At 34.6% G+C, this 26,589-nt stretch overlaps 1 protein-coding gene across 1 annotated transcript in view; it reads left to right on the top strand.

Moving 5' to 3' along the window:
- Positions 1–26,589, top strand: part of LOC131928074 (structural maintenance of chromosomes flexible hinge domain-containing protein 1) — a 39,833-nt gene that overhangs the window by 10,040 nt on the left and 3,204 nt on the right. Inside the window, exons 21-47 of the mRNA XM_059283984.1 lie at positions 204–323; positions 716–860; positions 1,404–1,503; positions 1,790–1,859; positions 2,575–2,711; positions 4,136–4,270; positions 5,114–5,273; positions 5,476–5,543; positions 5,732–5,877; positions 7,021–7,147; positions 7,416–7,496; positions 8,316–8,465; positions 8,886–9,011; positions 9,130–9,209; positions 9,553–9,710; positions 10,076–10,194; positions 10,673–10,731; positions 11,013–11,097; positions 11,340–11,471; positions 12,137–12,286; positions 12,916–13,048; positions 23,199–23,318; positions 24,509–24,594; positions 24,767–24,886; positions 25,215–25,316; positions 25,512–25,600; positions 26,055–26,161. Coding sequence (XP_059139967.1) covers positions 204–323; positions 716–860; positions 1,404–1,503; positions 1,790–1,859; positions 2,575–2,711; positions 4,136–4,270; positions 5,114–5,273; positions 5,476–5,543; positions 5,732–5,877; positions 7,021–7,147; positions 7,416–7,496; positions 8,316–8,465; positions 8,886–9,011; positions 9,130–9,209; positions 9,553–9,710; positions 10,076–10,194; positions 10,673–10,731; positions 11,013–11,097; positions 11,340–11,471; positions 12,137–12,286; positions 12,916–13,048; positions 23,199–23,318; positions 24,509–24,594; positions 24,767–24,886; positions 25,215–25,316; positions 25,512–25,600; positions 26,055–26,161 — 3,105 coding nt within the window. The remainder of the gene's footprint in view (positions 1–203; positions 324–715; positions 861–1,403; positions 1,504–1,789; positions 1,860–2,574; positions 2,712–4,135; positions 4,271–5,113; positions 5,274–5,475; positions 5,544–5,731; positions 5,878–7,020; positions 7,148–7,415; positions 7,497–8,315; positions 8,466–8,885; positions 9,012–9,129; positions 9,210–9,552; positions 9,711–10,075; positions 10,195–10,672; positions 10,732–11,012; positions 11,098–11,339; positions 11,472–12,136; positions 12,287–12,915; positions 13,049–23,198; positions 23,319–24,508; positions 24,595–24,766; positions 24,887–25,214; positions 25,317–25,511; positions 25,601–26,054; positions 26,162–26,589) is intronic.

Raw genomic sequence — 26,589 nt, 5'->3', positions numbered from 1 at the left:
ATACCCATCCGAGCTGGGTGGACTCTGGAAAGTTCTACATCCACAGATAATAAGTAATATAAATGCTATTTCCAAACAACTATCCTTTGACTGGGATTCAAACTCAGTCCAAACTGGAAAACAATCAAGCCTGAATTGATGAAGGTTAGTATAGTTTTTAATTAATCATGATATGTAGCTGAAACCTGCGTCCTATGTTTCAGACAGTGCCAAGAACCTTGGCAACTACACGCTACAGTTGAACACAGTTCTTAATGAATCTGGGAACGTTATGTTTGCAGGGAGGGAGCTACCGTCTCATATAATTAAATTTACAGTGTGTGGTAAGATCTGTGGTGATGATAAACATAAACGAAGTCTTAAAATAAATTAATCAATTTATCCTGAATGTTTAAGATTTGTTATGAAATTAATGCAATATTCTTTTAAAATTTATTCTAAGGCATAATCAGATCAAGTTCCAACCATTTTTAGAAACATTAATTTTATAGCTCCATTTTTAATAAGTCTATATTTAAATGATAATTGTGTATTAAAATCATTCCTTATAGTATTTATGCATTTAGTGATAGTAATAGCTGAAGTAACACAAAAATATGATAGGAAATTTCAACAAAGAGCTCTGTGTTTTTATGTTAGTTAAATAAATGTGAAGCACACAGAATCAGAATATGAAAACTAACTCAGCCATGGGTATCTTTTTGTTTACCTGCAGAAGGGGACCCAGAAAAGTTTACCGTTGGTATCCTTGATGGTCCGTTTAAGGTTGGCGTACCCTTCCAAATACCTCTGGAGTTTCAGGATCGCTACAATAACTCGACCAGACCCCCGGCAAAACTCAAGCCTATTCTTGATGCTGAGTGAGTTTTGTTCCCTCTCTTTTTGTTTATAATTTGTACTCATTTCTTTTTGGAGATTTTGAGAAGCTAATGCTGTTTATAGATTCTAACAAATAAACTATTACTGTTTAATACGTATTTAAGCTACACAAAATCCAAAGATTTTAATACATTGAGCATACAAAAAAAAAATTTTACTTTTTGAAAAAAATATATGATTCATGGTTCAGTATTAGAGTGCACAACTACAAACTCAGAAGTCTTGAGTTTGGATCCTGGGCTTGAGTCTCTAAAGCATCCATGAGTCCACCCAGTTCTAATGGGTATCTGGCTAATGTTATGAATAAAATAAAGCTGGCTGGGCATAGAGCTGACCACACTATCCTTTCAGATTGTGAGGCTACAGAAACAGGTGTACTGCCTTCTTGACCGCAAGGTCCAAAGAATATCTTTTTCAAAAACATTAAGCAAACTATTTGAAGAGGGATTTAAATGTTTTAAAACAATATAATAATTATGCTTGTATTGGAGGTTATTTTTACCCATATATTTTACCTACACCAGTGGTTTAGAACTTAGCTACGAAAACACCCAAGTTAAGGGAAACAGCTGTTTCATAAAGGGTGTAGTTGCTAAAGGCATTGTAAACAGCAGTGCCGGAAAGGTCAGTCTTTCTCTTACATTTTTATTAAATCACAATGATGTTTAAGCAATAGTTTCTTTAGAAATGCAAATAATAGAAAATAAAAAAAGCAGCTTATGTTATAAACTTAAAAATATTCTTTTAATTTCAAACGTGCATTCAAAGCCATAGCTTTTAGAATAATTTTAAACATCGATCTATCTCTCAAACTTTAAAAATATTTTGCATCATTTTACCAAATGCAGTTATTAAACATTTTTTGAAAACCACAATCTTACAAATTTATCTATTGTGTTTCTAACTACAGAACTTCAATTTGAAAGTGTCCATACCAGGTCTAGACCAGTCACATACTTTAAAGATACGACTTTTGCCAGGTAACACCACCTAGTTTGTGTGAGATGCTAATTTGATACCTTGTGTCAAGCTATTTAATTTTAATGGTAAAAGAAATATAATTTTACAAATGCAAGAGCGGGTATTTTTCACTCCCCTTATTAAAAAAAATATATTGTCTAGATAATCACAGTCACCAAACAAGTTACAAAAAATTATTTTAATATACTCTTATATGTAACCAGGTAAGGCCAGTTGGTAATAATAGTAGAATAGTTGGGGCTTATGTACATAATATATATATATATATATATATATATATATATATATATATATATATATATATATATATATATATATATATATATATATATATATATATATATATATACACATATATATATATATACATATATATATATATACATATATATATATATACATATATATATATATACATATACATATATATATATATATATATACGTATATATATATATATATATATATATATATATATATATATATATATACATATATATATATATATATATACATATATATATACATATATATATATATATACATATATATATATATATATATATATATATATATATATATATATATACATATATATATAGAGAGAGAGAAAAAGTGTTTTTAAAAACGATTAATATATAAATGAAAATATACATGGAGTTACAACAAAGATTTTAAACTGCTAAGACACATGCATATTTATGTGCTCCACAGGTCCAGTGGCGAGTCTTGTAGTCAAACCCGAAACAGAGGTCACAATAGAGAATGGTTCAGCCCCAACATTTTTTGTTGAAGTTCTGGATGCTGCAGGCAACATCACCTCAGGAGGAAAAATCTTTGTCATAGCCAAGGTGGGTAACTGTAGGCAAGGTGGGTAACTGTAGGCAAGGTGGGTAACTGTAGGCAAGGTGGGTAACTGTAGGCAAGGTGGGTAACTGTAGGCATGGTGGGTAACTGGATTTTGTGTCAGAAGGAAAAATCTCTTTTAGGGACAAGGTGCATTACTGGTTTTAGTGTTTATTGTGGTTTATATATTTGTGCAAATATATAGAGTAACTCTGCCTGGCCCGACTATGTGCCTCGAAACGAACAACTCCGTAACTCACTTTGAATACTAATTGCACTGTTATTTGAATGTTTTATACAGAAACATTATAATTGGTAGCAAATATAAGTCTATTTATATCAAACTTTGATCCATTGAATTACCCACAGTGGGATATTAGCAATTAAAAGCAACCCGTCATGTAGGCGGCCATTTTTATGTTGCCGGTACAAGCAAAGCCTCCTCCCGGCTTAACGTCTTTTAAAACAATGTTAATTTTTTTTTCAGAAAAAAATGAACTGAAATTGAATGGGATAAGCTACAGAACATATATGTTTATAGAAAATGCTTTTTTTTTTACTAAATACATTTTTTTGGGGTAGTCGTAAGGAGGATGAAAATTTACGTGTTTGGCCTGGAAACGATTACCCATAGTAAACCATAACACAAGCATTTTATTGGGAAGAGTTATCTCCCCTATTATTTTTTTTCCATTGTTATAAATTATATTATTTTTGGCATTTAAAAACAAATACACACTGAACCACAAAACTAAACACATAAAATATTAATAGTACAAGATTATTTATTCAACTGAGCTGAAAAAAACAGCAAAAATATGATGGAGGAAAGACCAGTTGTTTGGAGGCTAAATCGGGAAAATTGTATTCTGGTCCAGGACGACTGGGTCGTCTGTTTCGGGGGCATATATTTAAAAGTTATATTGCGAATGGAAAAAAAAGGAATACATATTTTTATTCTTCTTTGGCTGGAGAGTATTTCTATGCTTTGGTTTTCATTCTATGTCAAATAGTAACGAAATTAGGTGTCTCGAACTGGAAAGGAGTCTCTGTTTCGGGCTAAGGGTGTCCGGGGCTGGTAATGTTACTCTACACAAACAGAGCTGAATTGCTTAGAATAATGGTGAACATTACTCAAAAATAAACTCAGTGTTAGTATCAACTAATTATTTAAGATTTGGAGGAAACAATTTTTCGAGTGTTAGATATGGTGGGAATTTATGTAAAATGTAATAAATATCACACAACTTCTTTGTAGTTAGAGACAATTTTTTCAGCGTAAGTGCTGCTTTTGGATTTTTAATATGCATTTTAACACTTTAGCAGTATAAGGAATAAACTCACTTGGGGTTAAGAGATCAAAGAACCAAAACTAAACTAGAAAACATTTTAATTTGATTATCGCAGTTATTTTGTTCTATTTTTGCAGCTGACAGGGGCGAATAATCTACCAAACCTTATTGCAGACTGTTCAGCCAATGGGACAGCAACCCTAACTGGCAGACCAGTTCTCATCAAAAACATGACAGGAGAGAAATTAATTAAAGCAGAGTTTGATGTCCAGGTGAGGATGTTGTATGGTAGCACAGTAGCCATTGTTTATTTTAACTTTTATTTAAAGTAGAAAGCTTGTCATGTCTTCTTCTTCTTCGTTCCTAATTTTTGTATTGTCGTGTGATTTCTTATCAAAAAGTCCTAAGTTGATCTGAACAACATACTAAAATCTGCCCATTGCAAATGGGAATATGGTCTTAGAAAGTAAATGCATGGTGGAGATGTAACTATTCTAGGGGTGTAGTAGAAATCTGACTTGCCAGTTGGAAAGTGTTTTTCCAACCCCAAAAAAATTCCAAATCCAAACTTTAACAGAAATAAGTTAACCCAACAATTCCTAAAAATGGCATCTTTTCAGCTGTTTTTCTATTAGACCCTTTGTTAACAGTCTAATTACTAGCTGTTATTTTTCCTAAGTATGCAAGAATTTTTTTCTGTTCATTTTCCTTGACACTTTTGCTACATGTTTCTCCATAAATCCAACCACTGCTAACCACTTCCAATAGTCACATTAGTTGTGATCACTCTGGTACAATACTGTTCAGATGGTCTTGATTTATCTATATTATTTTTTTTAATGTACAAAAAAGTTTTTTAAAAGTCAGGTTGCTTTTAAATTTTTAGATTGCTTTGGAAAAACTTCAATTGTTATAGATATTTTGCTAGGCAAATTTCTACCCATCACCACTACTCATGTTTGAAGCATGGAAAAACAATTTCTTTTGTGTAGTCAGTTACATCTATGAGTTGGGCAATATACTGGTTACTCAGTTCTTTTATGTTCCTTTTTTTTTTATTATCTGATTTTTTAAATTTTATGGCTCATTAAAAGATTTATTCTTACTTCTGACAGGGTGTGAGAAACATGCAGCCCATAGAACGTACTATTAGAGTGCTGCCTAGCAACCGTGCCTCACTGATAAAAATGTTCCACAAAGTGAATGGCACTGACAAGGAAATTAAAAATGGGGACACTCTTCAGCTAGAGGCTGGGTCAATCTTAGATACATTACGTAAGCTGGCAGATGTTAGCAAATTGTTTAAAAATTCATTTCATTTTTTTTTTACGTAAGCTGGCAGATGTTTGCAAATTGTTTAAAAATTAATTTCATTTTTTTTTATTATGTAAGCTGGCACATGTTAGCAAATTGTTTAAAAAATAATTTCATTTTTTTTTCTTGTTGAATTTAAAATTGAATTGTTTTTAATTTCCAGGTTTTGAAATTTACAATGAGGCAGAAGAAGAAATAGAAATAGATGATAAAGTAGCTGGAAAAATTAAGGTATAAACTGTTTAAAATATTTTCATAAGAGGCTACTATCCATAAAAGTTGAAACTTTTATTATTAAAATTTAATCATTTGTATGCAGCAACAAAGTTTATAAATGAGAATTTTTTTTTATTTTTTTTTTGGAGTTTTTTAAACTTGTATAAAATCTACACATTTTAAACATTAGTTTGTGATTGCAGGTGAACTGGGCCCCTAGGTTAACTAAAGATATGATCCAAGGAAAAACACTTCCACCCCTAAAAGCATCAACATCTACCTTAGAAACAAAATACTGCCAGATAAGTCTAATGGAAGGGGATGGCATTGAGCTGCAGTTTAGCATCAAGTAAAGACTTATTTTTATGTTTCACACATAGCAGCATTATGGTTAAATGCTTAATTGCTTTATATTGATGATCAGCTTTTGGATCAGGCTAACATTTGATGGAAGCTTAGTCAATACTGAATATAACCACATATGTAAAAAAAAATGTATGTTTGGTTCCCGTCCTCTGTTCTAGTCAGTAGAATGTCCCTGAGTCCACCCAGCTCTGGTGGGTACCTAACTCACGTTAGGGAAAGTAAAGGTGACTGGGCACCTAACTCACGTTAGGGAAAGTAAAGGCGGCTGGGCACACTGCTGACGACACTATCCCTTCATATTCCGATGTGAACAGATGAACTCTACTTTACTTGCTACATGGACCATCAGGTTCAAAAGGTTAACTTTACTGATGAGCACCTAACTTGGTCTGGGAAAGAGAAAGTGGTTGAATGACCCTTCATATATCAAGATCAAAGACACATGACCTTTACTTCATTTGACTTATGAACCTGAATGACCCTTCATATATCAAGATCAAAGACACATGACCTTTACTTCATTTGACTTATGAACCTGGATGACCCTTCATATATCAAGATCAAAGGCACATGACCTTTACTTTATTTGACACATGTCCTTTACTTCATTTGATTTATGAACCTGGATGACTCTTCATATATCAAGATCAAAGGCACATGACCTTTACTTTATTTGACACATGACCTTTACTTCATTTGACTTATGAACCTGGATGACTCTTCATATATCAAGATCAAAGGCACATGACCTTTACTTCATTTGACTTATGAACCTGAATGACCCTTCATACATCAAGATCAAAGACACATGACCTTTACTTCATTTGACTTATGAACCTGAATGACCCTTCATATAAGATCAAAGACACATGACCTTTACTTCATTTGACTTATGAACCTGAATGACCCTTCATATATCAAGATCAAAGACACATGACATTTACTTCATTTGACTTATGAACCTGAATGACCCTTCATATATCAAGATCAAAGACACATGACCTTTACTTCATTTGACTTATGAACCTGAATGACCCTTCATTTATGACCACTAGAAAGGGTACTTGTATATGTAATAAATGCCAAGTCGCTATGTTAATTGTTCCATCTTTGTTGCTACCCCTAGGTCAACCCCTGGACCAGCCCATCAGATGGACTGTCAGCTCATTGGGGAGACTATCACAATGTTAAACCAGCCTCTCAATGGCAGCATTCATATCAGTCTAAAGGACAAGTTTGGCAACCCAGTAGCTGTAAGTGTCGTTCAGCATATTTTTTTATACTTAAATTTTTAGATATTTTGAGTAGTAATTTAATAGATCATTGCTTCTATCCTGTTTTTTTTTTTTTCATAACACTTAACCCTATCATCTTTGAGCACTATCCTGGCAACTCTATAGGTGAAAAATATTTAAAATGTGTTGTTAGCAATGATTTATAAGTTGTTTTTTTTTTTTTTTGTTTTTTTTGCTGATGAACATTTGCAACAAAAATTTAGTCTTGTGGTAATGTATTGTGTAGGCACTTGCTTCGATGAGAAAGAATCTTGTTGTTAGTGGCTCCTCTTTAAAGACAGACCTGATCAAAGTTACAGTTGTGAGTGTAAGTGTAACTATTTCAATTTTTCTCTTTTTTTTCTGGTTCATTTACCTTTGCTATAAGAGAAGCTAACATGTGTTAATTTTAATTGATCATAGTTTGTTTTTATTTAAATATTTGTTACTGTTAAAAATAATTATTAACTTAATTGGTTTGGTGTAACCTTAGTAATAGTAAAAACATTTTCACTTTCTTGAAACACGTAACTTCCCTAATACAAGTTATGTAATTTTAAAATACAAACCTTGATATTTTTGCTCCTGCAACATTCCAACAACATTTGAAAGGTCTTTACACATGTTAATAAGGCAACATTTGAAAGCTCTTTACACATGTTAATAAGGCAACAACATTTGAAAGGTCTTTACACATGTTAATAAGGCAACATTTGAAAGGTCTTTACACATATTAATAAGGCAACAACATTTGAAAGGTCTTTACACATGTTAATAAGGCAACATTTGAAAGCTCTTTACTCATGTTAATAAGGCAACAACATTTGAAAGGTCTTTACACATGTTAATAAGGCAGCAACATTTGAAAGGTCTTTACACATGTTATTAAGACAACATTTGAAAGGTCTTTACACATGTTAATAAGGCAAGAACATTTGATAGGTTTTTACCTATGTTAATAAGGTAACACATTTGAAAGGTCTTTACACATGTTACTAAGGCAACCACATTTGAAAGGTGTTTACACATGTTATTAAGGCAACAACATTTGAAAGGTGTTTACACATGTTAATAAGGCAACAACATTTGAAAGGTCTTTACCCATGTTACTATGGCAACTGACTGAGTATTTTGTTGTATCCTACAGCAACAGTTGGAGGTCCACAACCTGGTCTTCACCTCCATGGGATCTCAAGAGGTGGAGCTGGCATGGAACAGCCTCAAGGGTTACGTCAGGTGTGAGGTTTTGTCTGGTCCACCAACACAGCTCCAGGTCTTGGACTGGGTTCTAGAGGAGGTCAGAGGCTTCTTCCTAATAATTTTATTTTTTGTAAATTCTCGATGTATTACTACTAAACCCTTTTAAATCTAAAATTGTAAAATAAATTGCCTCCTTATATTAAGTTGTGCTTATTATTCCTTTATATATTTGAATCATTAATTATTAAGACATTTATTTACTAAATATATTTATTTGGAATTATTTAAAATATCTCCAAAGTGAGCTTAGTATTGATTATTTTCAAATAAAAATGAATCTTTTGTTAAAGCTAGTATATGATTATTTTAAATATTCAATTGCCTATTTCTTTACCAATCTATTGTTATAGCTTTCTAAATAATCAACTACCAATCTATTGTTAAAGCTTTCTAAATAATTAATTTCTTTTTTTTTTACCAATCTATTGCTTTCTATAGCTTTCTAAATGTTTTTCAGCCTTACTTGATCCACAGTGGTAAACCAATGGACCAGCCATTCCGAGTGCAGATTTTAGACTCTGAAAAGAATGTTTGCAAATTAAGCAATATCAGAGTTAACCTTGTCAAAGACCAAAAGTTGAAGGTAAAATAAGTGGGCTTGCACTTTTTTTTAATAAAGATTAATTTGGTTTGTTAGTGACTTTTTTTAAAATTGGTCTCCCTTTTCTGTAATGTAGTCTCCCTTTGTTTTTAATCAACAGGTTCAACCTGCTACATCATTTGTTAAAACAGATGAGTCTGGTGTGGCAAACTTTGGTGTGTTGACTTTCACAGCCAACAGGTGAGACTGTTTTAGTGTTTGATTTTGTTCATACGCATTGAACTAGTCAGTTGAACAGAATAATTGGGCTTGTGGGTAATGCAGTATGGAGTTATGATACTAGCTCAAATACTGTTGGATGTCTCACAAAGTATACCTTACTTAAGTCAGAGAAATATATATATAATTCAGACCTAATGAAAATACATTAAATCAGTGTTATTTCCGTAATGACTGCTACTCTTATTAAGTCAAGAAGAATTTAATACCTTTAATTTTTTTAATGTCATTAACATTGCTGTTCTTTTTCTGGTTGTTTTTTTTTTTTTTTCAAAAAATATTTTTGAATATACTCTGCATTTAGTGGAAGTTATGAAATTCAGCCAAATGCTACAATAGACAAAACTACCATCACCGGGCCAAAGTTAACTGTCAACGTTCAACCAGACCCCCTGAAGCCCACACAGATTGATGTCTCGTACAACGCTAAAGTTCCGGTCATTGCTGGACATACGTTCCCAGGTATTAAAAAAAAATCAATCTGTAACTTCACACATTTTTTTAAAGATTTAACCAAAATGTCACAAGTTGTTTTGAGTGTGAAGATGTTAAATCATGGATGTTTTAGTTTTTTTTAAATGTTTCACATGAGATGTCAGAGTTAATCATCCTCTTCTTGTCCTGTTTGTGCCCAAGACTCATGAAGCAGATGAAATAGACTTTATCCATTTCAGTGACCTAGGCATATGAAGGGACAGTGTGGTCAACACTATGCCCAGCCACCTTTATTTTTATTCAAACTCGAGACTTTCGGGTTAGCCATCTAGTGCTCTACTGCTAGGCAATGCCCTCCCACACAAACTGATTTAATGACTTGTCTTTAACAGATTTCATAATCACTGTAAAGTCAGAGGATGGAGGCCTGCTGAGGACCGCCAGTGCTGACCAAATCACCATGAGGCTGTTAAGGAAGGAAGTCAACAGCACAGGTCCCTCACCTGCTAAGGTAGTTTATATGATCTTTTTTAACTTTGAAAAAAAAAAAACTCAATTTAGTATTGTATTATAGGTTTTGTTTCTGCTGGTTTAACTGAGAGCTAGGGTTGTGATTAGCAAAAATATAGTTTGGCATCAGGTAACTTTATCTGTACCTTTTTTGTAAACAGAAGTTTTGTTTTTGTATTAATTAAAATGGGTGTTTGACATTTACCTGAAAGCCTACTTGTCCAAAATTAATTTTGTTTTTTATTGCAAGCTTATTGTTTTTAATCTTTTCCAAGCAAATCCTTCAAATGTTTTAACATAATACTTTTTGCTTTTAAAAATGTTTTTAACAGTTTAGAAATGAGAAAAAATTTTTGATAGCTTAATTATGTATTGCACTGGATTTGTCTGGTGAAAGGTTGCATAACCTCAGTTATTTTTCCCTGAAACCTGCAGTCTTTGTATTCCTGTTATAAAAAAAGATTATTGTCTTATTTCAGACAGAAATCCTCCAAGTACAGAATGGAACTAAAGAAGACACAGGAACTTTCAGCTTTAAGTAATTTGCTTTTATAAGTTGTTTGTTGTTTTATCATCATCTTTCCCCTTTACTGCCCAAGACCCATGGGCCCATTGTTTATTTTTACTGTTTGTTTATTTAAGGTGTTTTTGTAAAATATTTCTGTCAGATGGTTTTTAAAGAAGTTTAAAAGTTGTTTGGTAATTTGTGTTGTAAATTTTTATTTTTGTGAATGTTTTTGCTTTAATTTTTATGTTGCTTTTGTTTGTATAGTGTTAGAAGGATATTAGAACCAATGTTGTTTTGCTGTTATCTTACAGAAAATGTCAAGTCCCTGAAGTAACGGGTGACTACATCATTACATTTACATTCTATGATGGAATATATGAACTCATAAGTAAAGCTGTAAGTTTACAATATCCATTTTTGTGTGTATTTCTGTACATTTTATGAGAAAGCATTAGCAATATGTGTGAGTTAGCTTAGTTTTATTTCAAAGCATTGCCAACTAAAATATGCTGATAAACTTATCATACAGAAATTATCCAAAAATATTTTTTAATTATTTGTTAAATATTGCTGTATGTTTTTTGTTTTTTCTAGCAGTGCCTGCTTCTATTTCTAAATTGTGTTACATGACCTTTCAGATTAACATGACAGTGACACCTGGATCACCTGCCTCCCTCATACCCCTGGACAGACGCACAACACCTACAGTGTCCAATACCAAGAGCTTGGCCAGCAGAACGTTAGTTAAATCACTGCGTCTAGAGCTCAGGGTTAGTCTCAAGAAATTACTAGAAATTTTACGTGAATTTTTAACAACTGTAAAGTAAAAAGCCTTCAGGGACTTTTTGGCCAAGCTCAAGTGTTATGTTTAGTTAAAAAAAATATAACGCAGTTTAGTTTTTTGTACTGTAAAATTGAATGAAGTAAGTAGTTTTGTAAATGGTTAAAATTAGTACCGGATTCACTACAGTGTATGATTGATGCGATTCACTGCACAATGTGGTTAACCTACTATGTGATTCACTGCATTATGTGGCTCAGTTTACAATGTGATTCACTGCATTATGTGGCTCAGTTTACTATGTGATTCACTGCACAATGTAGTTAACCTACTATGTGATTCACTGCATTATGTGGCTCAGTTTACTATGTGATTCACTGCATTATGTGGCTCAGTTTACTATGTGATTCACTGCATTATGTGGCTCAGTTTACTATGTGATTCACTGCACAAATTGGTTAACCTACTATGTGATTCACTGCATTATGTGGCTCAGTTTACTATGTGATTCACTGCACAAATTGGTTAACCTACTATGTGATTCACTGCATTATGTGGCTCAGTTTACTATGTGATTCACTGCACAAATTGGTTAACCTACTATGTGATTCACTGCATTATGTGGCTCAGTTTACTATGTGATTGATTGTGCAGGATGAGTATGACAACCCGCTGGGCAAAGACTACAATGGGAAAGTTTTGGTAGAGATCTCCGCCCCAAGTAAAGTGGATGAAGTACCTGTGTTTGCTACTGGTCAGTTGGTCATTGAGTTCCCACTGCTGAACGGACAGTGTACACTGCAGGTATGCATGGCTTAGTTATCTAGTCCCATGGTGTAAACTCAAGATTGTTATCCATTTTACCCCCAACACGTACTGAATAAGTCTTGATAAATATTTTACTTCTACAAAAAGTTATTCACTTTATTATATCAATAATTTATGTGATTTGAATTTTTCCTTTGGAGTTAAGGAACAAAATTTACCCTTAGATAGATACAACATATATTTAATTACAAAACAACATGACTAGAAAAATACACGTAAGGAAAAGATTGACACATTTACTTTTTATTCTAGGATAATTCTTAATTGCCAATCTTCAAGACATTTAATTCCATTATTTTTTTTTCTACTAAAACAAAGCATATTCTGGAACTAAACAAAAAAATTTTAAATCTTAAAATATAGAACATTTTATAGCCTAATATAACTGAGCCTGCTGGTTTTACAATGAACTGAATCTTTATTGTTAGTATAAAAAAAAATAGTTACAGAAATGAAAAAATAAAATTCCATTTAAGGGGGTTAGGAATAGTAGGAGAAATTGTTGATATGTTGCCTGTTCCAGTACGTGACCCTACTAGAAATTCTGATTCAAGTAACACCTAACTAGTTGTTCAATGAATTATTTGTTGATGTTATTGTTACAGAACTTGACCCTCCAAGAAAACACTTCTGGCAAAGATGGATTTGAGTACCACCTACATTGTACAGTTGTTTGTGATATGATACCCAAAAATAAACCTCTTCCTCCATTAGACATTCCTTTCTTGTTTTACAATGGTAAGTTTTTTATTTCCATTCTCTATAGGCAATAAGCTACTAATTTTTTTTTGGATAGTTTTAAACATAAGTCTTAATTTAGCTCTAAAGATATTTCAGTTTAATGATGAAACTATAAATAATGCTAACAAATGAGACTTGGTGAAATATTACATTCACATTTGGTGTTTATATCCCAAATAGTCATTAGTTTATGGTTTAAAACCTATTGTATATTTAAGTGCACTGAGTACAGTTAAAATATTTAAATAGGCAATACAGTTATTAAAAGATAATTATATTATGTGATCATATGTTAAAGTAAGTGAATGTAAAGTGTAATATGATAAGTCAAAGTCAGCTGTGTCATCAAGTTCATGTGTTGTCAGTCTGTGGAGGTTATGAAATCCCAGTGACCTGTAGAAACTGCTCCACTGACTTGCAGGCTTTGTATTTACATTTGGCTTTGGTAATCAAAGCAACTTTTCTGCAAACAGAACCAAAAGCTATTCAAAAAACTTTAAAAACAAAAATTATACAAATTTAACTACAATAAATACATTTTTTAAAAATGCATTCCGTTAAGGAATTAAAATATCAACAATTTAAAATATCCCTGATTTATCTCTGATTAATTACTTACGTATAGAGATGCCAAGCATTTAGAGTCACTGTTGCTTTGCCTGAGTAATACCCATTAGCACATGGAATGCATGAGTTATCTTTTCTTATTGTCAAAATTGTGAGGTGGCCTCCCTTGACTGAAAGGGGAGCTGGCATAGTGATAGTCACTGGGCTGTCAAAACTTGTTTCATGTGATGTTTTAAAATAAACAATCGGCCCCATGGTAATGATGTTGCTCACAAAATGGTTCAGTTTTTGGGCTTTCTTTATCAGTTTTGGCGAAATGAATAGAAGCTGTGGATGGATTAAAATTATAAAATATCCTTCATTTTTTTGTTGGTACAATTTTCAACTTATTTATACTAATAATAGTTAATAATAGTTTTCTAAGTCTTGTGGCAGTAAAGTTTCCCTTTCAAACCTGATGGTCTATGGGGCAAGTGAAGTAGAGTTCACTTGTTTCTGTGACCTTGGCATATGAAGAGATAGTGTGGTCAGCACTATGCCCAGCCGCCTTTACTTTCCCTAACGTGAGTTAGGTACCCATCAGAGTTGGGTGGACCCAGGGACGTTCTACTGACTTGAACCGGGATTCGAACTCGAGATTTACAGGTTCGCAGTCCAGCTCTCATCCGCTAGACCACTCCATCCCAGTGGCAGTACTTAGTGTTTTATTGTTATTCTGATTGTCCTACCTGAATGGTCACATGAAGTGTGCTACTGAGTGAGTGGGCAGGTATGTTCACTGAGATCCCCGGGTGAGTGTCTGACACAAACTGACCCCCTTCAGTGGTCACTACAAACGTTCTGGGTTGTCCATACTCCAGGTCCAGATCATCCTCCTCATTTACGTCCCCGCCTATGTCCCTGTGGTCTGTCTCAGAGTCTATTCTCCACAGCCCGGTAGCATTTTTGCTGATTGTTTTATCAGAGAACCTTTTCAACCATCAACAAAACATTAGATTTTTCGTTAACACTTCACATCTTTAGTGTGTGTATTATGTATGTATATGTAAAAATATATACATCAATCTATATAGACATTTGCCATATAGACTATATATATATATATATATATATATATATATATATATATATATATATATATATATATATATATATATATATATATATATATATATATATATATATATATATTTATATATATATATATATATATATATATATATATATATATATATATATATCTATCTATAATAATAGTTTCGCTGTCTGTGTATCTGACAAGAACGCTCTGTCTGACAAGAACGCTCTAGAGAAAACACAAGCAATTTAAAAACATGCACAGTAATTCGAAAAACGAAATATGACGTCGACACATTTAGCGCACAGAGTAGAAAATAATCTCAAACCCAGAGAGTGCTCAAAGTTATATGACGTCATTGATTTTCGCGTTAACATTGAATAAAAAGGAAATGTTGTCTAATCTAAATGGTTTGCGTGAAGAGTTTCTTGCATACAATTCTTCGGGTAGGGGCGAAGCCCCACCCCCCGCGTAAGAACGTCTGAGCCCCCCCCCCCTCCCCAACTCAAAAGAAATTTCCTCATCGATACTCTATAATAAAATTACCGCCTAATTAATGTGTCTAATCTAAAAAGTGGTTTTCTTGCAATGGGACGGTAGACATGTTTTTTTTGGGGGGGGGGGGGGTGGAGGGGTGGGGTGTGTGTGTGTGTGTGTGGGGGGGGGGGGTGGTGTGTGGGGGTGGGGGGGGGGTGGTGTGTGGGGGGGTGGGTTGGTTTCAGTGTTTCTTTCAGACTTTTTCCTCCCCGGAGAGGGGTGGGGGTACTTGAAATTTTCGGGGGCGGGGGTAGAATTTTCTGGGAGGGGGCGGACACTGGAAAAAGTATATAATTATATTTCGTTGAATGGGACGGTAGACATGTTTTTTTTGGGGGTGGGGGTGGTGGAGGGGTGGGGGGGGGGGGTGGTGGTGTGTGGGGGGGTGGGGGGGGTGGGGGTGGTGTGTGTGGGGGGGGGTGGGGGGTGGTGTGTGTGGGGGGTGGTGGGGGGTGGTGTGTGGGGGGTGGGTTGGTTTCAGTGTTTCTTTCAGACTTTTTCCTCCCCGGAGAGGGGTGGGGGTACTTGAAATTTTCGGGGGCGGGGGTAGAATTTTCTGGGAGGGGGCGGACACTGGAAAAAGTATATAATTATATTTCGTTGAATGGGACGGTAGACATGATTTTTTTGGGAGTGGGGGGTGGGGGGTGGGAGGTGGGGGGTGGCGGGGGGGTGTGTGTGGGGGGGGGGGGGTGGCGGGTGGGGGGTGGGGGTGGGGGTGGTGTGTGTGGGGGTGGGGGTGGGTGGTGTGTGGAGGTGTGTGTGTGGGGGGGGGGGTGGGGTGGGGTGGTTTCCTCATCGATACTCTATAATAAAATTACCACCTAATTAATGTGTCTAATCTAAAAAGTGGTTTTCTCGCAATTTCTTTAATGCAATTCTTCGCGTAGTGGCTAAGCGCGACACCAGTGTTTCTTTCAGACTTTTTCCTCCCCGGAGAGGGGCAGGGGGTACTTGAGGTTTTCGGGGGCGGGGGTAGAATTTTCGGGAAGGGGGCGGACACTGGAAAAAGTATATAATTATATTTCGTTGAATGGGACGGTAGACATGTTTTTTTGGGGGGTGGGGGTGGGTGGGTGGGGGTGGGTGGGGGGAGGTGTGTGGGGGGTGGGGGTGGTGGGGGTGGGGGTGGGGGTGGGTGGTGTGTGGGGGGTGGAGGTGTGTGTGGGGGTGGGGGGTGGGGGGTGGTGTGTGTGGGGTGGGGGGGGTGGGGGTGTGTGGGGGGGGGGGGGGGGTGGGATGGTTTTAGTTTAGAGAAAAGAGACAGCACTATCAGCCTAGCGCCCGTTGTACCCTTCCTCAACGGGCCATTTATCTAGTATATATATATATATATAAATAAGAATAGATAGGTGAGCTTTTTTTTAACGATGCTTTTTTTTTCTTTGTTTATTGATTATCAAACATAATACTGACCTTTGACCCCTGTTGTTGCTGTAGCCAATGACAGGCTGTAGCAGGTTCTTGTTCAGGAGTGTTTCTATCTGATTACACACCCCTAGTAGTGTGTAATCTGTCCCAGCAGAGGGTTTGATCACTCCAGAGTTGTCTGACTTGGCATCCCCCTTCTTTTGTGGAAAAGTTCCATTCTCTCCAGTCATGTGTGGGTTTACTTGTCCTTGGTTAGAAAATGTCTGATCGGTGTTGGTGTCTAGTAAAGAATCCAAGCTTCGACTCAATAGCTGGTTGGGTTTTTTCTTCATGGTAAAGTTGTTGTCAAATTTCTTGTGATTTTCTGAGTTGAGACCGGTGTTGTTTACATTGTTGCCATGGTGACTGGGAAGTTGAGGAGTTGAGTTTTCTTGGTGCTCATTGGTGGATAAGACATGATCAAACTGTGAGGTCAAAATTTTCATTTGCTTGTGAGGAATCCCTTGGATTGATTCGCCTTTTATTTTTAACCTGTTGTCGGGAACGTCGACGTAGTCAATGAAATCCTCCACACTGGAATCATCGTAGTGGGGATGTTCGGTGTGGTGTAGCCTCCTGCTGTCCACAGGCCCATGTGTAATGTTGTGTTGAGTTGTGTCCCTTCTCTGGATGTGGTACTCTGCTGATTTGAGACTGTCGTCATCAGAGCTGCTGTAGAAATCTACTTCACTCTCGTACGTTTCATACTGATCTTCATTGTTAATTCTCTCCCTTGACACATGGTATTTGGTATTTATTCTCTCCCTTGATCCATTTTCTTGATGTCTTGTATTTCTTTTCTCCCTTGATCCATGATTCTGGTGTGTATATAATCTTTCCCTTGAATCTTGTCCTGAGCTATGTTGCCGTGGCTGTTTTTTTCTTTGTGGCTTATCAACATGTGAGTGAGACTTGGTTCTGGATTTGTGTGAAGCAAAGTGGTGGTCAGATTTGACCACTCTTGGACTGTACTCCCTGTGTTTTCTTGAGTAGCTGGCCCTAGGCAGTGTGTGAGTGACTGGTTTTCTCTTCTTAGGACTGTTGATCTTTTTGTTGTAATGTCTGGGGGTGTATTCCTCTTCATCCTCAGTCCACTCTATATCCTCTGACCATTCTTTATGATGTGATCTTGTAGATCTGTGTTCCTCCAGGTCAGACTCTGTGGCTTCACTTGAGGATGCTTTCCCTTTTCTTTTCTGGTGGTTGTGTCCCTTGTAATCAATGTATATTTCGCTATCATCAAGGCTGTATGATGGTACATATCTTTCTCTCTTTTCCCTTATTCCTTGTTTATGTTTAATATTGCTCTTGTAGCTTTTATAATTCTCTGAATCACTTTGATCTGATGCTACTCTAGGCTTCCTCTTGTTGTGTTTCACCGGGGTGCGGCTCGCCCTACCCCCCTCCACCTGATCCACGCTGTAGCTGATGGGGAAAGTGACCGAGTGAGCAGACCTGAGGGTAGACTTGGGGTTCCACCCCACATCAGACGGCACACTTTTGGAATGCTTGTTCCGGCCAAACAGGAAGTCCCTCCAACTTCTGGTGCTGTTGAACCAGCTGCTCTTGTTGTCAGTAGTTCTAGTCCCAGTCTGCCTGTCCATTCCTCCCTTGTCCCTGGCTCGCTCCCTGTCTGTTGTCTGGAATCTCTGGTGCATATCTGGACCGTAGCCATTCATCTTTAAGGTAGCTCTTGGAGATTTAAGTTTTTTATTTTCCTCTGCTTCTTTCTCAGATTTAATCTTCCCGTTATTCATTGCAGCCTCTTTAAAATTTTCATCGCCATTTTTACTTGCCTTGACTCTTCTTTGTTTTATGAAATTTTTATTCTCTAATTCGTTTTTCCCCTTTCCTGCTGCGACCAAGTTGTAATTTTCTTTGATGTTGAAACTGTGCAGTTTGGCAAGTCTGTACAGAGACTGTGGCACACTGGCCAGATCATTGTGTGATAGGTCCAGCACTTGAAGCTGCCTCAGTCTGCCAATGTCTTCTTCAAGCTCCACTAGCTTGTTGTTGTTCAGGTACAAATACTTGAGGAGCTTCAGCTTGTACAAGCCTCTTGGGACAGCTTCTAACCTGTTATCTGTTCAAAGTTAGAGTGAGAGATGTTTATTTTAACAGGCTTGGGAAAACATTCTTTCTTGGTTTTAAACTCATTTGAGGAATTGTGTGAAATGTTAGAGAGATCAAAAACATAAAAACCAGATGACCAAAAATCGATTCAATAAACTTAAATATCCAGATCACCAGCAAAAAAAAACCAATTCAATAAACTTAAATATCTAGATAACCAAAAAAAAAAAAAAAATACAATAAACTAAAATATCCAGATGACCAAAAAAAAAAACTAATACAATAAACTTAAATATCTAGATGACCAAAATAAAACTAATATAATAAACTTAAATATCCAGTTGACCAAAAAAAACCAATACAGTAAACTTAAACATCCAGATGACCAAAAAGCCAATACAATGACCACACATGACACAGCCAACTTACAGGAAGCAGTTAGAGAAACCAGACATCTCATCCCCTCTACAGAGAAGCTGGTCAGTTGGTTTCTGGAGACGTTGTAGTACCTCAGCTGTTTCAGGTGTCCTGGTACATAGCGCAGACTGTTGTCCTGAAGGTGTAACACTTGAAGGTTCTAATGGATCAAGTTGATGATAAATCAAATATAAGTTGTTAAATTTATTAAACACTTGGAGGTTCTGATGGATCAATTTGATGATAAATCAAATATAAGTTGTTAAATGTAATTGTTAAAGAAGGTTGAGCTATAATTAACACAATAGAAATAATGAAAATATAATATACAATTAAATTGTTGATTAAAAATTGTTTTGGGGTGGGATTTGCCTATAATGGGTACCATGTGTACTGAAAAAAGCAATAAACTGGGGATAAAATTCAAAAGATGATTATTTCCTATGTAAAATATCACTGCATAAGATAATGAAAGAGACACATGGAAATTGTTTTAGTGTACTGTTAAAACTAGTTTATTAGTTTTAGGAAAAAAAATATAGTTTAGTAAAATAACAAAATAAGTTTATTAATAAAATGTGTACTTAACTAGTAATTACTAAATAGTTTACTAGGAAAAAGAGAATGGTCAACTATTTACCTGTAGTTCAGACATCTGGTTGGGTAGAAATTTTAACCCATTGGAGGCCAGACTGAGGTACTGGAGACGTTTTAGACAGACCAGCATTGAGCTGACTGATATGAACCTGTTCCCACTCAGGTTCAGCTCTCTCAGACATTTCAGCTTGTCAAAGTCTGAGGGCAGGGCAGCCAGTCTGTTTCTGTTGAGGATTGCATGGAAAAATATGTTCTTTAGAGAATAATAGATTATTGATCAACTCTAGTGTTTTTACATTACCAAGATCATAATATTTTTCAAATATTTATTTATTTTGTTTCTTCTTTGTTTCTTCTTTACTTTTTGCTGGGAGGTATTGAGATTCATTTACTTTTAAGAGCATTATTTCCCAGTGTGATTTAGTCCTTCATAGTTTTATTATTTAATTTCGTGTTTTGTTTTAAACTTTTCTATAGTATGACACTGTTGTTGTTATTCAGATCTTCATTTATGTGCTTATTTCTTTGTGCTTTTATAATAGCACATGTGTGCTTTTCCCGTGCTTTGACAGGATTTTAGTGGCACAATATCAAATTTGAATTTGACCGAATACCTAGTCTAAGCAATGTTTTAAGTTTTTAACAAACTGCTTACTTGGCCAAGCTGAGTGCATGCAGGGATGTGATTTTAGTAATGACCAAAGGAATATGGTCCAACATGTTGTCATTTAAATTAAGCTTCAATAGGTGGTGCAACTCTTGCAGGGAGAAAGGAAGTTGTGATAGTTTGTTGCCATGGAGATCTAGAACTCGTAAGCTTGTCAGCTCACCAACCTATGTAGAGATATTCATGTTAGTAAATCAAATGTTAGATTTATTTTACAGTCAGCAAGTAACTTTTATTTTGTTAGGCTTACTTTAGTTTACAGATACATTTATTTAACTAATTATATTAACCTCTTGTCCCCCATACTACCAGTCCCATCATCTTATATTAGCATCATCACATGCTTTTAGATGAATTTTTTTCAAATTGCGAAATTCAATTTTAAAAAATTAGCTTGTTTGAAATGAAAAAGTATGATGTTACACTTCCTAAACCCCTATTGCTCATCACATATTGACACTCCTTCCTAAGGAGTTAGCTGTCACAACCTCATTTACCTCTTGTATGGAAAACTCCACAACTCTATTTACCTCTCTAATGGACAACCCGATTTACCTCATATATGGACAGCCCCACAACCCCATTTACCTCTTGTATGGACAACCCCACAACCCCATTTACCTCTTGTATGGACAGCCCCACAAGCCCATTTACCTCTTGTGGCAGCTGATCAAACTGGTTTTCTCCCAGTTCCAGAATTCTCAGCTTCTTGAGTCCCCCAATACTTTTTGGTAGCTGAGTCAGACGATTGGCTGTCAGATTTAGTTGGGCTAGTTGCCGGCAGTTGACCAAAGTCTCTGGCAAGGTGGTCAGGAGATTGTGCTGCATGTCCAAAACTCTGTTTCACCCATACAGTTAGACAATAATTACAAAGAGTTGAACTGTTTTAAAAGACAGTACTTTTTAAAGTTGTGAACTGGTCTCTTTAAAATAGTCACTGCTTTCAAAATATGTAAAATGTTTGATAATTTAATAGACACAATTTAGATAAGGTTTTCAAAATAGTGTACCATATAACACTGTGAGGGGTGGACTAAATTGTTAACTGGGCATATCAAATAAAACTTCTTTTGACCAAGGTGATATTCCAAGACACATTTTCTTTCCCCTACCAGAGTTGAGTAGCCTCAGTAATATCCTACAGTCTCAAACCCTAGAAGCTATCTATATTTTTGGCTTAGTAACTAGAGTAACAAAGATAAGAAATGTTGTTAAAAATGTGTTTGGCTCCACCTGAGGTCCCTTAGGTATGCAATCATGGTGGGCAGGTAATCAATGTAGTTGTTGGCCAGCCGCACGACCTGTGTAGCGATCAGTTGGAAAGTCTCAGGGGGAACAATCCTCAGCTCTCTGTTGTTTAAATTCAACTCTAGGTATCCTTTAGAGTTAGTCAGCACCTACAGCAGAAATCATGTGATTTTTTTTTATTTGTCATTATGCACTATAGGATTTGGGCTATTATTTATTTACACTGTTTATTGTGCAGTACCTACAATAAAAATTATCTTTTACTTTCTTAATGCTTGAACTTCTGTTGTTAACAGTAACTTAATTAAATATGCTTTAGCTGTAATGTTATATTTTGGGTATGCAAAACTAGCAGCGAGTACAATTTTGGGGAGGGGGTTATGTACGTATCTGAACCCTATGTGGACATCTTGTGGAGGTTGTCAAATAGCACTTAGCACATACCTGAACCCTAAGCCTGGTCATCTTGGGGAGGTGGTCAAATTCATGTAAAGTCACCAGGTCTGGTGGGACCCGTTTCATTCCAGGCGCCATTAGGGTGAAGTGAGTTGAGAGTCTAGTGATGGATAATCTAAAAAAATAAATCCATTGAATTTTTAAAAACCAACTTTCCTATTTGAACTATTACAATAGCAATCAGTTGATATCTAGGAATGTGTTTAAACATTTGTATCATGAGAAGTAAACTTTGTAAGGCTTTTAATGTCCTTCTGTCATGTTATGAAAAATGAATGCTAGAAAACCAATACCATTTTGATTTTATTTTTTTTATTTTTTTCTTCAGTCATCAAAATGATTTTTAAAGTTATTGCATTTCTAGTTTGTTGTGTCATTAGAAATAGATAACTATATAAAATATTGTGACTAACCTTTTTTTATAGTAGTCTTCAAAAAAGAAAATGCTGATGTAGTTTTAAACTCAGGAAAATACTTATTGGAGTTAGTTTTACAGTGTAGCTCCTACCAAATTTTCCCCATACAAAAGACTAAGGGAGGTGTCTAAGACAATAAAATCAATAGGATGGGAAATTGGTTATAAATTATTTCTAGACTTCAGGCTTATCTGTATTGATTCCTCTTTGCTTGCTGGTATATACAGGTGGTTATGGAAAGATAATCAATAACCATGGGAAGTAACTAGTGCTAAAATAATGAAGAGATAATGATTTTTAGTTATTAAAATATGTATTCATACTTTGTTACTTACATTGTTTTATTACAGTGATGTTTTAGTTTCACCTGTATTTTTTTTAAATATCTTAACATGCTGTTGCTACCTCTATAAAAATATTACCAACAAGAGATAGAAAGCTAGCCCATTTCAGGAGCTAATCAGAAACATAATAATTATTTATAATTAATAGCCATGTTCCATTTCAGATGCTAAAAATACCCTGGAAAAAAGTGTGTGATTTGCTTGGCTAAAAACAGTAAAATACTAATAATTTTAAATAAAAATCCAGTTATACAGTTGAATCTGTATTTATAATGTCATGTCAGCTCAATCTCAGATGCTCAGCTGTGGTAAAATGTCATGTAAAATGTCATTTCAGATGCCAAGAAGCAGCAACAGATGGCAGCACTGTCCAAAGAAAGAGATAACCTACAGAACACAATCAGGGCATACAAATCCATGTTTGAGACCCAGCAGCAACTTATTGCAGAACTTCGGGGTAACTTGTCTTTAACTTCTTTGTTGGTTGTATGTAACTAAACCATTGGTCATACATGTCCATTCAACTTATTCCAGAACTTAGGGGTAACTTGTCTTTGGCTTCCTTGTTGGTTCTGTTTGTACCTAAAACAAGATCAAACACATCTACTTAACTTATTGTACAACTCAAGGGTTTCTGTCTTTCTTTCAACTATTCTTTTTTGCTTAGTTTATCCCTAAAACTGGTTATACAAATCTATGCAACTAATTGTAAAACACTATAGTATTTTGTCTTGTAATACTGTTGTTGAATTTCAGATATACATGAAACACAGAAAGAAAACATAACATTTGTTATATTTCAGATGTTGTACATGAAACACAGAAAGAAAACATTATAACATTTGTTATATTTCAGATGTTGTACATAAACACAGAAAGAAAACATAACATTTGTTATATTTCAGATGTTGTACATGAAACACAGAAAGAAAACATTATAAAATTTGTTGTATTTCAGATGTTGTACATGAAACAAAGAAAGAAAACATTATAACATTTGTTGTATTTCAGATGTTGTACATCAAACACAGAAAGAAAAAAATTATAACATTTGTTATATTTCAGATGTTGTACATAAAACACAGAAAGAAAAAAATTATAACATTTTTTATATTTCAGATGTTGTACATGAAACACAGAAAGAAAACATAACATTTGTTATATTTCAGATGTTGTACATGAAACAAAGAAAGAAAAAATTATAACATTTGTTATATTTCAGATGTTGTACATGAAACACAGAAAGAAAAAAATTATAACATTTGTTATATTTCAGATGTTGTACATGAAACAAAGAAAGAAAACATTATAACATTTGTTGTATTTCAGATGTTGTACATGAAACACAGAAAGAAAAAATTATAACATTTGTTATATTTCAGATGTTGTACATGAAACACAGAAAGAAAAAAATTATAACATTTGTTATATTTCAGATGTTGTACATGAAACAAAGAAAGAAAACATTATAACATTTGTTGTATTTCAGATGTTGTACATCAAACACAGAAAGAAAAAAATTATAACATTTGTTATATTTCAGATGTTGTACATGAAACACAGAAAGAAAAAAATTATAACATTTGTTATATTTCAGATGTTGTACATGAAACAAAGAAAGAAAACATTATAAAATGTGTATTTCAGATGTTGTACATGAAACACAGAAAGAAGAGCAGACACTGAGGGGAGATTTGAGAAAACAAAACATCCCCAGCAACCAACTGCAGTCTGTAAGTGTTGGGGTTGTCTGTTTAACTTGCTGGTTGTCTTTTTGTTTTACTTTTCAATATCTCTTTTTTTTTCTTATTTCAATTTAAAATAATAATAGTCTGATGTGCAATATATGTGAGAAATATTATGTTGTGTAGAAATTTGTTTATCCCAATTTCACTTGTCTCACAGGTGGAGACTGTTGACAAATTAATTTCTGCAAGAATCAAAGAAAGAGAACAAGTGTTGAAAGCACCAAGAAGAACATGTGCATTGTTACATGCTGACAGTGATGGTGATGTTCTGGGAAAGGTAAACACTTTAGATTCACTTTTTATTGTGCTAGTTACACAAATAAGTAGTTTTGTTGAAACAGGTTTTCACAATCAAAATCTAAATCTTGTTATTATAAGGGTCTTGATACTTGTTTTACATCTTCGTTTTAAAAAATTTTTTAACCTAGTTCTTGTTTTGAGTAATAACATTACAACTCGTCAGTCTAACAAAAGTCAATTGTTAAATTATCTAATGTAAATTTGTTCCTTAGTAAGGGAGGGATAGTTTTTCTTTTACCAGACAAGTATGCTCAGGGTTTTAAGAACTGGTGTCTTGGGTTCATAGTGTTTTGTTTCTGTTGCAGATTGCTCATTTGGCTTTAGTACACCAGGATGACATTGCTAGAGTTTTGTCATGGCACATGTCAGCTGACATGGATTGTGTCGTCACACTGACGACGCAAAAGGTAACACCATCACACATTTCTTTAGAAAATTAACATTGTAAACTAAAATAAAGCTGCATTTCATTTCCTATTTATAGTTTTAAACATTTCTTTAGAAAATTAACATTGTAAACTAAAATAAAGCTGCATTTCATTTCCTATTTATAGTTTTAAACATTTATTGAAATCCAGTTTTAAAAAACTTATATTTGACAGGCCAAAGAAATTTACCAAAGAACTCAAGGGAAGCAACAAGTTCTACCCTTGGATTCTATTTATAGAAAAAATTTGCCTGAATGGGACAAGTAAGTGGATAGCTGTTGTTTTATCATACTAATAAAGTACATATTGAAACATTTGTATTTCTCTTGTGGACCTAAGGTTTTTTTATGTAAATAGATTAAGATAGCTGTTGAATGGTCTGATAGAAAACTGATATCCTAAAAGTGAGATCTTGAATTCTTAGCTTTGTAGGAACTCGATAATTTGACTGAGTTCTAATGGGTATCTAACCTAAAAGTGAGATCTTGAATTCTTAGCTTTGTAGGAAGTCGACTCAGTTCTATAGGGTACCTTACCTGGAAAAGTAAAATTGGTTTGGCATGGAATTTACCATGCAGATCTTATGTGGTCAAAAAAAGATACTTGAATTAACTTTCAGTTAAATGGCATTTATCTAAGAAAATCACATAGCTTGTCTGATCTAAATTAAAATATACCTGAATGAACTGAAAGGTAACTGTTGTATTTATCTTGCAGACCCCTGCCCCATGTCAGGTACAACTCTAGCTATAGACCAGCAGGGAACCCAATCTATGCCAGAAATTTGCTGGAGTTTACAAAAGATGAAGAAAGTTGTAAAGTTGGTAAGATATTATGTTGCACTTCAAATGTTTATTCTGTTCTTTATTACATATTTGGTTTTCCCACATAAATCAATAATTTCACTGGGGAAAATAAGTTTATTGTCGAAGCAAAATGTTTTAAAAATATTTTCTTATTGTTGGCTAAATATTTATCCTGGAAAAATTTTAAATACAAAATGTCCATACCTAATGAGGATATTATTAATGTACACAAATTCTGCAAGTAAATCTGTATCCAATCCTGAAATAATCGCTTACATTTTGTTTCAAATCTTGTAATATTGTCACTCACATTTGTCTCTGTTTTCCAGATATACTGATATATTTTTTTTTTAATTCATTTAGACTTAGACATGATTTTTCATTACTGTTTGATGTTCACTTTCTACAAGATTTTTTGTTACTATTAAATGTACAATGTAACCGTG

The sequence above is a fragment of the Physella acuta genome, unplaced genomic scaffold (assembly GCF_028476545.2).
Source record: "Physella acuta isolate Inbredline_101_S28 unplaced genomic scaffold, ASM2847654v3 ptg001460l, whole genome shotgun sequence".
Taxonomy (NCBI): Eukaryota; Metazoa; Mollusca; class Gastropoda; family Physidae; genus Physella; species Physella acuta.
This window is presented reverse-complemented; position numbering and strand designations above follow the sequence as displayed.